The sequence below is a fragment of the Empidonax traillii genome, unplaced genomic scaffold (assembly GCF_003031625.1).
Source record: "Empidonax traillii isolate 1590-97213 ecotype Southwest subspecies unplaced genomic scaffold, ASM303162v1 scaffold495:size1017845, whole genome shotgun sequence".
Lineage (NCBI taxonomy): Eukaryota > Metazoa > Chordata > Aves > Passeriformes > Tyrannidae > Empidonax > Empidonax traillii.
In genome coordinates, this window is record NW_020955688.1 from 935433 (window position 1) to 950731 (window position 15299).

The 15299-nt window shown below is 44.5% G+C and overlaps 1 protein-coding gene across 1 annotated transcript in view; it reads left to right on the top strand.

Annotated features, from left to right (window-relative positions):
* Nucleotides 1-15299, top strand: part of NSD1 (nuclear receptor binding SET domain protein 1) — a 59916-nt gene that overhangs the window by 17231 nt on the left and 27386 nt on the right. The window contains exons 3-10 of the mRNA XM_027896413.1: nt 662-797; nt 3683-3858; nt 5820-8385; nt 11809-11930; nt 12075-12369; nt 13038-13147; nt 13970-14039; nt 14781-14899. Coding sequence (XP_027752214.1) covers nt 662-797; nt 3683-3858; nt 5820-8385; nt 11809-11930; nt 12075-12369; nt 13038-13147; nt 13970-14039; nt 14781-14899 — 3594 coding nt within the window. The remainder of the gene's footprint in view (nt 1-661; nt 798-3682; nt 3859-5819; nt 8386-11808; nt 11931-12074; nt 12370-13037; nt 13148-13969; nt 14040-14780; nt 14900-15299) is intronic.

Below are 15299 nucleotides of genomic sequence, written 5' to 3' on the forward strand. Positions count from 1 at the left end.
GGGTGGCTGCTGTTGTGCTCCCTTTCTGCTCTGTAGTTTTGGGGCAAAGCAATGACAGTTTTACTCATATAAATTAAACATCAGTATGTAAGTTTTTTTTCTGATTATGCCTGTCTTTGGTTTCAAATACTTTATAGTGGAGTTTTTTCCTGAGGACATCTGAGAAGCAGGGAAGTTACTAAACTTGTACATACTGACTTCCTTCCCCCCCCCCCCCTCCCAATTCATAAAAACCTTACTTTGCTGTTCTCATGACCTTTCAGTCAGGAAAATTTCACTGTCTCTTCTGCTACTTTTTCTGGACGTTTCAACCTTTGAAATGAACAAAATGTTGTGAGTGAAGTGATGGGGGTTAATAGTGACTCCAAATATATACCTGCTCAAATGTGTAGTTTGAGTGCAGTCATTTACAAGAGGTCATGTTCCTTACTAAAATATAACAAAGCCTGCTCAAATCCTCTTATTGTTTTGTTCTTTCAGGAGGATAGGGAGAACCATTGTGTTCTCTGAAGGGGTAGGAGCCACTAAGTAAAAATAAGGACTTGCTTTTTAATGTAAATGTCTCTTCTGTCAGATGCAATCTGCACACAGGGGGGAGGCAAATCTCTTCAAAAGCATCTGAAGCTTTAGTGATTTCTTGTGTTCTGTTTTTTCCCTGAAGATCCAAGCCCAGAAGAAACCTATTCCAGTGAAGTATGAAGTTGGAGATCTTGTTTGGGCCAAGTTCAACAGACGCCCATGGTGGCCATGCACAATTTGTCATGACCCAGTGCTGGACTGTCACTCAAAAATGAAAGGTACTGTATCTACTCAGACCACAAAGTGGAGGTGTTGTGTATGTCAGGGTGCTGCAGTTTTTAATTAATTTTAAAGGTATTTCTGGCCCTTGAAAGGTATGAAGAATAGACCCTACTGCGGAAGACCCAGATCCATAAAGTAGTCCTAGATCAGGGAGGTGGCAGGAGGAAGAGGAGGCTGGGGCTGGTGGAAGTGGCACAGATAGTTGTTGGTCATGTAGGCTTTTCTTCACAGAATATAGGAGGGACGAGTAGCTGGGCTGAGCTCAGGGCAGTGCAGAAGAAAGAGCAGCCTCTCAAAAAAGAGATGCAGAGAAAAAAGAGGTGGATCAGAGAGGTGGAACAGGTGAGGAAGCAGAGCTGGGAAGACTGGAGTGTGTGAGGACACAGAGAGTTGGCCAGTCTTGGAGAATGGGAGGCTGCAGAGGGTGAGAAGTGGAGTGTGGGGTAGCAGCTGAATGCCTGAAGGTGTGATGGGAATGTGTACAATGAAGTGAAATGTTTTGGGTCTTGTTTGGCATGAGAAAACAAGGGGCTGTTTATGGAGAAATACTGGAAAAACCTGGAGATGGAGCCATCTATATGAAAGTTTAGGGCATAGTGTGAGTCATAGTGTGATGAGGAGAGATGGGGGAAATATGGCAGAGATGTATGTGCTTGAACACAGGGGAGGGCCAGGAAGAAAGAGAGTCTTACAGGCTCAAGACAGTGGTATGTGAGTGATGGAGAGAACAGAAGGGAAGTGATTAATCGTTTGCTTTTACGATCATACCAGCTGCCATGGGTAGATGGCCACAAACAGAAAGGGTTAGTTGTTCCTGGTTTCCCCTTCTGATTCTTGGTCTGTGGGCAACTGGAAACCTTTGAACTGGTGTCATCTGCCACTGACAGCTCTAGACCTGTGAGGTTGCCACTCACTGATGTATTTCTCTCCAGGATTTGTGGCCCTTGCCAGCATAAGGACAAGTGATGGGCAGGAGTGGACTTTTTTTTCAGCTGTCAGCTGAGAGTCTGCTACGTAGTTATCTAGATACACAAAAGTAGCTTTTCCTACACTGTACTCAGGTCATCCCCAAGCCTGGTTACTGTAGTCTTCTTACTTGCTATTTCTCCACCTTCCCCTTCATCCTTTGGAAGGCATTCATCCTGATTCTAGAGAATGTTGAATGTGACGTCTTAAATAGTCTCTTTCCAGCTCTCAAATTCTTGCTGAAGATGTTTCCAGAAGATATGCTGACACATATATTCTCCCCCACATCCCTCCTCATGACAGGATTTAATGTATATAGCTGTCCAGTATTCCCCTCTCAGCCAGCGCGTGAGGATTTCTAATAAAGGAATTCTGCAGGGAGAAAACATGATATTAACAAATTCCTTCAAGGCCTGATCTCCAGCCACATGGTGGACTCTTCCCATTATTGTTTTATCTGTGTTCAGACCAATGGAGCTCTGGGGAAAATTGCATTTTCCAGTTGTGGCTGTATGTAACCTGCTGGTCTCCTCTTCCCAATGCCAAGGTGGCAGAGTGGGTGGATCTGAACTCTGGTGCCTTTGGGCAGGTAGAGCTGCCGGGCTCTCTGTGTACTGTAGGAAGCAGAGCCCTCCTGCCTTGGCTCTCTGTTACCAAGGGAACGAGCCCTTCAAAACAAGGCAGGTCGCTTCAAACTCATCACTTGTGCAGAAACCTCTTCTCTTGGGTTTGAGGAATGATGTTTTGTTCAAGGCAGTTTGCCTTTTTGTCAGCAAGCTCTCTACTCAAAGATTTTTGGAGCTGGAATTTTGAGGCTCAGTGGCTCAAATCCCAGTACTGTGAATGGGATGGATGAAGCCTGTCATCTTTGTCCTTGTTTGATGTTGTTCTGGTCATTATTTATTATCCTCTCAGTGGTCTTGGTCAGAATCTCACTGTCAGCATCTCTTGAGGCCAGGCTGCCACACAGTGCTGGCACTCCTGGAAGAGGCAGCACAAACCAAATGGGCTGGAAGTCCAAGCTGAATGTTCAGAAGGAGAAGGTTAAGCATACATTACAGCAAAATGCAGGGAGAACTTTATATCCCTTGTTTCCAAGCCTTGTTTGCTCTGTTCTAATGCTTGTGACCTGTCCTTTTTCACCAGCACACCCAGTACCAGTTCAGTTCTTACTTGTACCATGTCTGTTCAACATCCTTGCACAGAAAGCACCTTTGAAAAATTTATGAATGTGCCCTTACAATTGGATTTCTTCTCTTGTTCTGCACCTTTGTGCCCCAGAAAAGGAGAGACTCATTGCAACTAGTGTTTTGTCATGTTGCACCTAATCCTTGTAGTGTGTGTGCATGTTTTTGTTTAAATGTTTTGTGTCCTAAGTAAGACTTTCTTTGGTATCAAAGCATTGAACAAGATGGGATATGTAATGGTGAGGGAGGCTCAACCTGTGTGAGTAGGTCATATCCAGAAGGATGTCAGTTCTGGGTGTTGCCAGCACCGCTGTGTTTTCCCAACGGTCAAGTGGACTGGGCTGTTTAATCATTAATCTGGGAGTAGCAGAAAAGAAATGTCCTGGCTGGTATGTTGTGCCTCTCAAGGAAAAAAGATTTAGATATCTTGGCCATTTTCTTTGCAAACAGTCCCTACTCTAGGAAGATGACCCATGGTTAATCTATTGTTTATGAGAAAAAAAACCCAAACAACTCAAAAACAGAGAGTAGCGACACAGAATGTTGACAGCAGGGATCAAAGGGGTCTCCCTTAGTTCTGAGCCGAAATCCCCAGAACTGGCATTCATGTGTGAAAGTTATTAAGCAAAATGAGATTGAAAATTATCCGTCATATTGTTACCGCTTTCTGTGATTCTTTTTGTGTGTCTTTATTCTGTTATGTGCAAATTCTGTTGAATTTCTCAAAATAGTTTCCGGTCGGAGACCATACCGAGAGTACTACGTGGATGCCTTAGGAGAACCTTCAGAGAAAACCTGGGTTGCTGGGAAAGCTATTGTCCTCTTTGAAGGAAGACATCAGTTTGAAGAGCTGCCTGTTCCCCGGAAAAGAGGGAAGCAAAAGGAAAAAGGCTTCAAAAATAAGGTGAAAGATCTGTTTTCTTCAACATGTTTTTGATTCTTTGTATCTGCATAGTACAAAATATTCCTTTATGCCTGGAATTGCACTTTTGACAGCTTCCTTCGGTGAGATTGACTGCAGCAAGGCAGCCAGGGAGGGGATTCTTTGCATCCTTACATGAAACATAGTTTATAAACTGCCAGGAGTTTTTTATGTTCTCTTCAGTGCAGAGGTGTGGCCTGTTGCTTCTATTGCCCTGGACACTCTGGGAAGCAGAGGAGTCAGGGCTCTGTTGGTGTGGGATCTGTTCAGCACAGCTATCTCCTGATGTTTATTGCAGCACTGCTAAAAAACTTCCTGTGCTCTCTGGCAGCCACTTTTGGCTGATCTGAAGCAGAGGTGGAGTTGCATGCTTCACTAGATCACTGGCTGAGATAAAGCAGTGGGGTTTTTAGCCCTGCTTCAGTAATTCTCTTTATAGAAACCTGTTAGGACTTATAATTTGACTTGGAAAACGCTTTGTCAGGGAGCCTGTGGGAATGAGTTTTGTGGCTCATCGCACCATCTCCGTTTCCAAACATAACAGCCCTGAGCAGTTGTAGCCAGTTAATGTAATGTGACACAGGGGTCTGGTCTATGTCTTTAGGAAGGTGACTGAAGAAATTAACTTGTTAGAATTGCTGAAGTGAAGAACTACACAGGCTACTGTGTTACTGTAAGAGAGCAAATAGTTACACTAGGCAATGATGTCTGGTTTTTCTTTTTCTCTTATTCTATAGCTTTATAACCAATGTTAATGCAGAACCATCAGACTGAACATGCTCTTGCAGATATGAGTCCCTGGTTGCAGTGCTCTCATTTGGTTTTCCTTTTCCAAGGCCATGTTCGGTATCTTTCTTAAGGACTTGTGCTCACAGCTGCCCCAAAACAAGTGACATTCTCACAAGTAAATTTCCTGGTTCTAGAATTGCTTGACTGGAATCTTGTTCTGTATGTAAATGAAGTGCCAGCAAGGCTGCAGTACAGGGAATCAAATGTTTGTTGCTCACAAAAATGTCCAAGTTTCCATCTCTGGAAGCAAAAATTTGATGCAAAGCTGAGAGTACTTGTCTGGTTTGCTATCAGTATTCATAAAACTTTTTTAATCTGCTGAGATGAGATTTTGTTGCTTTGGGTATGTTTTAAAGGAAGTCAGAAAATGTGAGTTGTTCCACCTGCTTTGGAATTAGTTTTGATTTTAAGAGCAGTTGTGAAGCCTCTGATTTGCTGTTGCGCAGCCAGAAACTGCACAAGCACATAAGAAACAACTTTCTTGTTGGTTTTGGGTGTTATAAGAGGTTCCTGTCCAGTATAAGGAGAGATTTTCTTTTTAATAAAGATACAGAGTTAAAGCTGGGAGACCTCTCAGGAATGAACATCATAAATTTGATAAAGTGCATCTTAGATATGTGTGGATCTCACGTTTGTCCCAAGGTGAGTTGATGGAGAGGGCAGATTAAATCATGCTCTGAGTTCAAGGGATGCAGGAAAAATCAAGAACAAGCAAAGCAAACAGGTCTGCTCAGATATTTTAAGGAAAACAATGCTGCATTTACCTTGAGAGCCTATTTGGCTGTTGCTTTGCATTTGTGCACCAGGGATCCATACCATATGCATTCCCTTTACAGGCTGTTGTTTTCAGGATGTGTTGGGAAGCCAGGACATCTGATTCCTCGGAAAGCTGTGGTTGCAGGGACCTTTTTGCTCTGTTGGGAATGCACAGGGATTTCTGTTAGGCTCAGCAGGAGTGCAGGGTGCTTACCCAGGAGCAGTGCTTCCTGTGTCCGCTAGACACAGTCTCAGGGAATCCACGTGATTGTCTTAAAGATACAAAATGCAGGAATGTCCCTCTGTCCTGTGCCTTGTGCTCCTCAATCTCACTTTTATCTCATTGGGTACCTGCTCAAATATTGTCTTTCTCTTTTTTCTGTCTCCAACTTTTTAAGGTTCCTCAAAGATTTATGGCTAAATGGGAAGTCAGCGTTGGACAGGCAGAAGACATTCTTCTCGGAGGGCCAGAGGATCAAAAGTGCAGCCAGAACTCCAGCGAGCCAGACAGTGAGAAGGACATGCAGTCGGAATACTATACCAATGACCCTGGAGCAGAAAGGGACAGGCAACTGAACGGCTGCTTTAAATCCTTGGCATTTGACTCCAGACACACGGCCAGTGAAAAAGGAAAATTGCACATTAAACCACATGTGAAAAAAAGCTCTGAAAGCAGAAAAAGGACTAGAGTAAAAAAGAGCAGCGCGAGAGGGGAAGCACCTAGGGGAGAAATCAAAGACAAAACACCAGAGAGCATAGTTAGAAACACGCTTGTTGGGGACCTACCAGATAAACACGCTTCTCATGAGCTTCGCCGGATTGCCAACAGCCTGACAGCATCCAGCAGCACCAGGGAAAACCATTTGCTTTCCTCCTTTGGAGAAAGACATTTTGAAAAGACACCTTTGAAACCGGACTGTGAGAATCGTAAAAGTGATACCCTCAAGAACGCTCTCCAAGGGGATTTGTTTTCCAACCCGTCTTTTGAGAGAGAGAAGAGCTCCCTGGGCATTTTGTGCAGTTCTAAATTGCAAATACACTATTCTGCGTCTGATGCTGGTATTGAGAAAAAGCAAACTGAATCGGATTCATCCTCTTCCCTCTCTGATGGTGGGGACAGTGATGTAGATACCATGGACCAAAGTTCAGAGAGAACCTCTAGTGCTCTTGAAGTTAGCGATTCTTCAGATAAAGTGGAGAAGGAATTTCCTATGACGTCAAGTGGAAACATTAAACTTTCCATGTATCTTTCTCAGAAGAGCAGCAGAAGGGCCAGGAAGAAGTCATACAGAGATTGCAAACTTCTGGGAGGTTCAGCAACCAGCAGACTTGATGCTGAATTTGCAGATGGGGAGCTGGAAGTTGGCTTCCCTGATGCTGAGATGTCACTGATGGCTCTTGAGTGCTCTTCGGATGTGAGAAATGACAATCTTTCCCCAGCAAACAAGCACACTACCCCCCAAAGTGTCTCCAAGGACAACTCCTGGCCTGCTGTTGCAAATCAAGCAATCTTAAAATCGAAAAGCACGAAATTACCCCGAATCAGGAGTATAAAATGCAAACATAAAGAAAAGGTTGGTGGGTTGGAACCTTCTCTTGCAGAAGAGGAGGATAGTGTGAATCGCTGCTCTTCAGATACCAAAGGTTTCTCTGGCCTTCAGAGAAGTGGAAAAGTTGATGGTCAGAAACTGTTAAACAACATGCACGAGAAACCCAGGGATTCTGCCGAAATCGAAACGGCTGTGGTGAAACACGTCTTGTCGGAGCTCAAGGAACTGTCTTACCGGTCCATGAATGATGATGCCACTGACTCTGGCACTCCAAAGGCCACAGTACCTTTACTTTTCTCTTCTGCCTCTGGTCATGGTCGTTTGCCTATTGAACCAGATTACAAATTCAGCACCTTGTTAATGATGTTGAAGGATATGCATGACAGTAAGACAAAAGAGCAGCAACTGATGACTGGTCAAAATATAGTCCCATTTCGAAATACCAGCACAGCTGATGGTTCTGGAAGCAATTCTGCGAGTGGTCTGAAGTCTTTGTCTATTGTAGGTCCCCCGTATAAAATAGAAAAAAATGGAGATTGCGTCCAGGAAACAGTAAATCCAAACTCCACTATAAGCAACTCTTCCTTTTCACGCAATCCTCCAACCAAGTTGACGGGGATTGGTTCTGGTAAAAGGGAGCCTGCAAGTGCTGCTGTTTCTGGGACAAATGGCACAAATTGCATGTCCAAACGCAACTGTTCAAAATCTAAGCAGTCATCTAAGCTTGGAGATAAAACAGTTTCAAACAGAAAGGACTTAAAACCAGGAGGGCCAAGTAAGTTGCTAAGTCGGTTATCCAGAGATTCAGGAGAACATGCATTCCGTGTGCACGGTTCAGTTACCAGTCCTCTAGGTAATGAGGCAGAAGATACTGAGAGGAAAGAGTGTATTGATTTAACAGAGCATTCAACTGATGAAGACTCTGCCTGTTTATCTGATGACAATTTAGGTCGTATTGGAAGGAGACCTGAAGCTGGTAGAAATGTTGAGAGCTGCAATTCTGCTGAAAATGGGCAGAGTCCAGACTTGGATTCAGAGGCAAATAGTGAGAGCTCTCTTGGTGATGAGTCTAATGATGTAAATCACGTAGCACCCAAAAAGCGATGGCAGCGTTTTAACCAAAGCAGTGCTAGATCTAATAAGCACATCAGTAGATCTAGGGAACAAGGAAACTTGGAGAGTGCCTTTGGCCTGAATTCTCGTGGCTTTTCACTGAAGGGAAATGAGTGCTTGGGACGTAGGCATTCCCCTCATTCAAAGGTGCTTGAGGGAGACCTGGCAGTTCAGGACTTTGAGAATCGTTTAGACTTAGTTGATAAACATTTGAATGTATGTGGTAAGCCAAACACCAATGTGATGGACTCAGAAACAAAGCTTGGCAACTTTGCTCCCCAGTCTGAATTCTCTGCACAAGGTAAGGGAGCTGGACTTGCGCCAGAGTGTGTATTTGTATACATTTTATACTTTTTCATTTAAAGGATAAGTTATGGAACTTGGGGCTGTCTGACAATGTGGAGATGTCTACGTCTGAGCAGAAGAAAATGTACCTTGGTTTGAGTTCTCTCTAAGCATGGAGAACAAAGACATCAGATCAGTTATTGGCTTGTGCTCAGGTTATTGGCCAGAAAGTTTTAAATACATTACAAATCATTAGTTTCTGCACCATGAAAGGTAAAATGAGCATCCTTCTCTGAGCTTGGGATTTTTTTAAAACTTGAATCTTTATAATGTGTTCCTTAGAGCCCTATGCTTGGTGTTAGTGGGGTAGATCAGTGCTAGAAAGTTGTCTGAAACTGAGCCTCAATGGCTGCTCTGATTTTATCTTTTGTAGTGCTGTTTGACATAGTTTGTCTTTTTGGTTTGTTCTGTAGAATCTCATAAAGATTATGTGTTTGAGGGTTCTTGGGGAATTTTTGCTTTTCAATGTGAAGTTTTACTAGCTGTTAATAACAAGTTGGAGAGTCCCACAGATTTCCTAATTTGCAGCTCTGGTGGGTGAAGAGGAGAACAGAAGGGAGGGAAGCTGCCAGGGAGGCTGGGCTTGAGGTGGGTCTGAAAGATGGCAATTAAAAAATGAGGCAGCAGCGCTGGAAGGGAAATGACCTAGTAGGAGGAGGCTTCTGAGGACCACAAGGTCAGACGACCCTGCCTCTCCCACAGAGATGGGAACATTTGGTTAAATCTAAAGGAAGAAATGAAAAGGTGTGTGCAGAAGGAATAGGACCAACAGGACCACATTTGACAAATACTATCCTCAGAATCCAAAGGGAACACACATTAGTAAAAACAATAAAATTAAATTTTTGCATACACTTCACCACTTGCTCTAATCTAGTTGCAATATCGTAAATTAATAGAACTCGTCAGAATTTCGAGCCTGTGTTATTTTATGACTTATGTGTTCCCTCAGTGCACATATTGATGTGTGTATTTTGCTCTCAGTGGTTGCTGGAGACTGCCTGCATCTATGATGCAATGTGGCAAAGGCAGCTCCTGGCTTGGTGATTGCAGGACCTACCCAAGGCAAGTCACAGCAGGCACAGAAAACAAGCCCATAGGGTGTAACACAAGGGGTAAAAGTTCTGGTTTTAAATCATGACCCGCTTAATCATTCACTCACTCCTCTGGTTGGGTCTGTGTGTTTCTGAGGACTGAAGTCTCCGCAGAGCAGTCGAGAGGATACACACAGTTCTGGGCTGTCGGGCTCTGCCGCAGGAGCGTCACGGCCGAGGGAGTGAGTTCCTCCTCCGCACTGAGATCCAGACGGGTTCTCATGGCTTCATGCTGGTTTTGCAGTGGAAGCATCCCTGCAGTGCTGCTGTGTGAGATGAAGATACAAGTCTGCAGAGAGAGCTAGAGAAGAGGAGCTGCTGAGACGCAGTAAAGGCAGGAGGGTAGTGGCAGAGGAAGGCAGCAGGCTCCTGGGTGAGGTGGCAATGGTGGAGAGGAGCATACACTGTCCTGGTGCTGCACACAGGGGTGCAGCAGCAGCAGTCAGGGCCTGGGTTTGCTTGCAAAAGTGCCAGAGCAGCGACTGCAGTGTAATCCAATTCCTCTGTCCTAAATAGCACATGAGCCCCGAGCACACCTGTCCTTTGTGAACAGATGTGAAAAGACCATTTCTGTATGTTGGGCAAGGCCAAGTACATTGAAAATAGAGGGGACTGATGCTGGAAGCTGAATTAATTGCAGCTTACAGAAGAGGAGTTTCCTCTGCTTGCCAGTGCTTTGAGAGAAGATGTGACCCATCCTTGTCTGCAGCAGGTAGAGTTCCAATGTAAGAGATCACAACAGATTGCAGTCCCAACTTTGCAATTCCCACTAAGCTCAAACTTTAAAGTCTTCATCGTAGTTAAGTGGCAGCACTTGGCATATTTTTGCTACAAACTTTGTGATGTGAATTGAATCAAATAAGGTGGAAGTGAAGGTTAGTGGAATTTGCTGACGTAAAACAATTTTATAGTTTTATCAGGTGTGTTATTCACCACTGCCAATCAGATTGCATTTGGGATTCTTGTATGGGATTCCCTTTGGGAACAAAAAAAACAGTTAAGCCAGGCCTTCTGGCATGGTGCTGTGTGCTCTGCTGCATGGCTTTGGGGCTCTAAATAGTTGTGTGCTGAGGATACTCACCCTGTAACTGGTTATGTACTGAAATGTGTGTTTCACCCAGACACCTGTGCAGAGTGTTAACAGAGGCTGAAAATAGCTGCGTTTGAGAAAGTTGTTTCTTTCTTCTCTTTTGGCTAAGTTTGACATTTTCGTGCTTGTTTAACCACAAAGCCACAATAAAGTGTAGCAGTCTTGTCCAACATCCCTGTTCTGAAGCGTTGCACTGGAATGCTTTGTTTTAAAATGCTTCCGTTTTAAAGAAGAAAATGCCAACCTCCTACAAATTAAAAGAGGCAAAGAGAATATTTACTGTTTGTTCTTAAATTTCCAGGAGACCACAGACGTTTTCATGAATAGGAGAAATCTTTGGGCAGGATTATTTAATGATTTTTGAAAGCTAAAAAAAAAAAGGAGAAAAGTCAGAGCAATTCTGGAAAGGAAGAAGATATAAATCTTGCTTTGCAGCTCGTTGAGTAGAGATAGTGGTGTCAGGGCTCTTTTTTTAGGAGCTTGCCACGCACTGGGGAGTTGAGGTAGTGTATCATGGGTGGTTAGGTTGTGCTGAGGAAATACCTGTTCCTCTGTGGTGGTGCCACATTGTGCAAACACAAAAGACGTGAGCCCTGAAGAGCTCGCAGTCGCTGGCTCCCTGATCTCATTGGGGAATAAATTAAGCAACAAATGGGCTTGCAGTAGCAGATGGGGAATTTGTAATGTATGAAAAAATGCTGGGGAGGAGGAGAAGGGAAGGAGTTAAACTTACGTGTTACTAGTGATACCAGTGACTGAACTGCTTTAAGGGAAAACGGTGTCTTCCTGTGCTCCTGCACTACAACCAAAGAATTTTGGGTAAACAGCAAAAGCGTCTGAGTTGCTAATGGTCTTTGGTTCTGGTAGAAGTACTACAAAAAGGTTAGATGTAGTTTGTAGGGAGATGTTGGGTGAAATTTCAGGAGCCCCTCAGTCTAATGTTTTTTGATTTCTTAACCTGAACTGCTTGAAGTCTCTTAGGTCCTTAAAAACTCCACCTGCCATGTCAGGATTGTGGAAAATAGGAAGCTCAAAAATTTTAAGGCTGTCTCAAAGAGAAAAAAGTATTGGCTTTTCCCACATGGACTGTCTGGAAGAGAAGGCAGGAACAACCATTATCCACAGATCATGAGGAGAGTTTTGCCTTGTGATAGTCTCAGAAACACAGTCTTGAAGCTGCTTTCCTTTTTCTTAGCACATTCAGAGAGGAAGCGCCTTAGAAAGCCCAGTAAACGGCTTCTGGAGTATGCAGAAGAATATGATCACTTGTTTGCACCCAAGAAAAAATCAAAGAAAAACCAGGAGCAATTGCAAAAGGTGGGTGAAGGCCAACATATTCTTCATGGTTATTGCTTTGGGTCTCTGGTCTGTGTGTGTTTATGTTCCTGGTGGCTGAGTGTTCTTGCTGTGTGCAGTGCCATGCAGGATGAATGTTTTCACCAACATGTTTCACCACGCCAGGTGAATTCTGTGGTGAGGTCTGAATTTGAAGGAGGTCTTCCTGCACAGTGCAGTCCTGACAGAGATACCCAGCGGGGGCCGAGTTCTTTGGTTTCAACTCCATCTTCAACCAAAGAATCCCCTCCCATCCTTGAAGCAGAGTGTTCCTTCTCAGAACTAGGATCCCACTCCACTGATCCCAAAAATCAAGTTCCAGAAGGACCTTCAGATATTCCAGACGTGGTGGTGCTGTCTGCCTCAGATGCTTCTGAAGTTTCTGCTTCTCCAGATGCAGAAGAGGGATTCCTGAAATCAGGTGAGTGGAAGGTTGTGTGATTCTGCTTTCATAAGTAAAAGTGTCACAAGTTCAGTGGAAAATGATGCAAGACATGCCCAGGGTTAAAGCCCTGGTGTTCTGGCTGTGCTAAATTGGAAGGAACACTGTTCCTGTCCTAAAGGCCCTGTGGTCAAAAAAATGAAACCAAACAAACAGGGGTTATGGTCGCTGGGAAGTCAGTTTGCCTGTCTCGTGTGAGAGAAGAGGGCTTGCCTTTGGTGACTTGTGGATCTCCAGCCTGTCTATTACAGCAGCATGAATGCTGATGTGAGGGGCGAGGGAGTGGAGGCAGGGCTGTGTTAGTGGTAGGACTGGCTTATGCCAGATCAAAGAGTTTGGGAAATTACAGTCTGAATTGTGCTGCCAGGATGTGTTACCTTCTGGCAGTGAGTTCACAGTCTCTCTTCTGTGGGCGGATTTTTGTATTACATATTGAGGTGAGCCTGAAGGTCATGGCAGACTGAGGTCCATTTTTATTGAAATTGTACAGAAACAGGTAATTGGCATCTCTGCCCAAGGAGCTTATGATCCCAAAGACAGGGTAAAGTAGATTGTTTTGAACTATTGGCTGATATTTGCTTAATGATCTTAATCTGATTGAAGAGGAGAAAACCCTCATTTATCTGATGTGACGGATTTCATTGCAGGAAACTTTGAAGGCAAACGTCAAAGGAAGCCCACTAAAAAACTTTTGGAATCCAATGATTTGGACACTACCTTTATGCCAAAGAAGGAGGAGTGGACTCCCCAAAAGAAGGTACTTTCCTTCCAGCTCTTTTGAAAACTGGATAGAAAACAAGCCTAGACAGCAGACCCTGCTGAATGAACCGCAGTGCAATGGGATGTGGTTTTCTCTTGGCTGAGGCCCAGGAGCAAAGGTCCACCCTTCCCAAAGGTGCTGCTTGCTGTGTTATGATGAGGAAATCTACTGTTCCCCACCCCTCCCCACCAGGGTAGTTTTGACTGTAAAATCTCCTTTCTTTATTGATTTTTATGGAAAAGGAGTCATCTGGTTGCTGGCTGGGAATGTGTGAGCAGAAGCGTTCTTGCACAGAGGCTTTCTGTCATGTTGCAGTGTGGCTTGAGCTTGAACCTAAAGTTTTGTCCTTTTCCATCAGATTTCCTCTGTTGCCACTTTTCTAAGGTTAAGTAATAACACTTCTTTCATTTTTTTGTGTGTGGTACAGTTTTAGTACAGTTATGACAATTACAGTAATGCAGAGGTTGGTATATTCCTGTCTTAGACTCTAAAAACCTAAAGCCAGAGAGTCTCTCTCCCCAGAACTTTACAGGGGTTTGCAGCCTTTTTGGGAGAGCTCTGGAAGCAGTGGACAGTGCTGGTGAGTGCAAGACAGAGCAACAGACTCAGCATTTCTCCAGCCCAGAGACTGACCTTTACATGTGGGATCTATCACACACATAAAACAAATGTTTTCTTGTAAAATCTCTTATGACTGATGAATGAATTCATGACCTGAACTGTAAGTTACGTGTTGCAGTCGTTCGTGAAGGCTGCGTGGCTGAGGGGTGCACACTTCTGTTCTGCATCTGGTGACTTGACTCTCCTGTGTGTTTGTAGGGTACTGGCCCTTCAGAGAGTGACAGCTCTGAGCTCTACTCACCAGCCCACTTCCAGGACCTGGGAGAAGGTAAGTGAAGGCAGGGAGGGTGGGACAGGCTGTTGGTGACATTTGGATCAGTACCTGCAGCACTATGTGTGTGTGTAAGGACCTGGTGTCCCGAGCACTTGGCTCAGCAGCAGCAGATAAAAAGAGGTACTGAGACTGCTCACCCCCAGTATAGTTATGGTTTTGATTTCCCTCTGGAAAGTGGAGAAGTGTATTCATGTTTCTGTGAGAAGCTATTCACTTCTCATTGATAGTCTGTGTGCTTGAAGGGAGCTTGTCAGCACAGGTCCTGTAGCAACATGCTGTCATATGCCTGATGACATGCTGTGACCAGGCCCAGCAGTGGCTCCCTGTCCTGTGGACAGCTACTCCTTTCGCTCCTGCCTTTGGATCCCATCAGTATCAGCATGAGGAGGCTTCTGTTGCAGTGCAGGAGGAGGTAGTAATGAGCATTTGATTAGCAGTGTAAGCTTTTGTGTTGGTACCATTTCTTATTTTCTGCTGGGTGGGCTGTCTCAGCACAGTAATGCTGTTCTGCAACCCAGCAAAAGGATCTTAAACCAGTATGAACTGGGGCTCTCTGAAGGCTGCAGGACAGAAGACAGAGTACCTGGAGGCTGGTTTTGCCCCAGTCCTTAGTACTTCAAAGAATATAGAACTCAGCCTGGAGCTCTCAGAAAGGGGGTAGAACTTGCTGGTGTCACCTGTAGCAAGGGAATGATTTCTGCATTTTCTTTGAATGATCTTTCTTTTGCATCCCAGCTTCTGAAAAGCTCTTGGACAAACAGCGGAAGCGGAAGAGACAGCGCCATACCCCTGCTGCAGTCCATTCCAAGAAGGAGAAAAATGAGGAGGGGCTGGGGGAGACCCCACACTCTGAGGTACTTATATGGTCTTCTTACATGCTGTCATCCCTCTATCCTGTCTGTACTTCCAGGGCGCTTGGCAGAGCCTAGACCAGGGAGGGTTTGTCCCACTGATGCAGTTGTATGAGCTGGGGTTAGGCTAAAGATACCACCTTGATTTAGTAGCTATTTTGTGACCAGTGCTGAACTCGGGCTCTCTTTTTGAACTGCTACTCAGCTAATTCTCTAGGGGAGGTGCTGTTCTGAACAGATGGAAGCAGGTTTTGCCTGGCATCTTGCTTTGCATCTCAGAAAATCGAACTGCTGTAAAAGGTCTTCTCTGGTGGCGATGGTGAGAATCTTGCCCTTGCACCAGTATGAAGCACAAGCACTAAACTGGTTTTCAGCTCCTTCTGTTTGCCCCTGCATGCCAGGG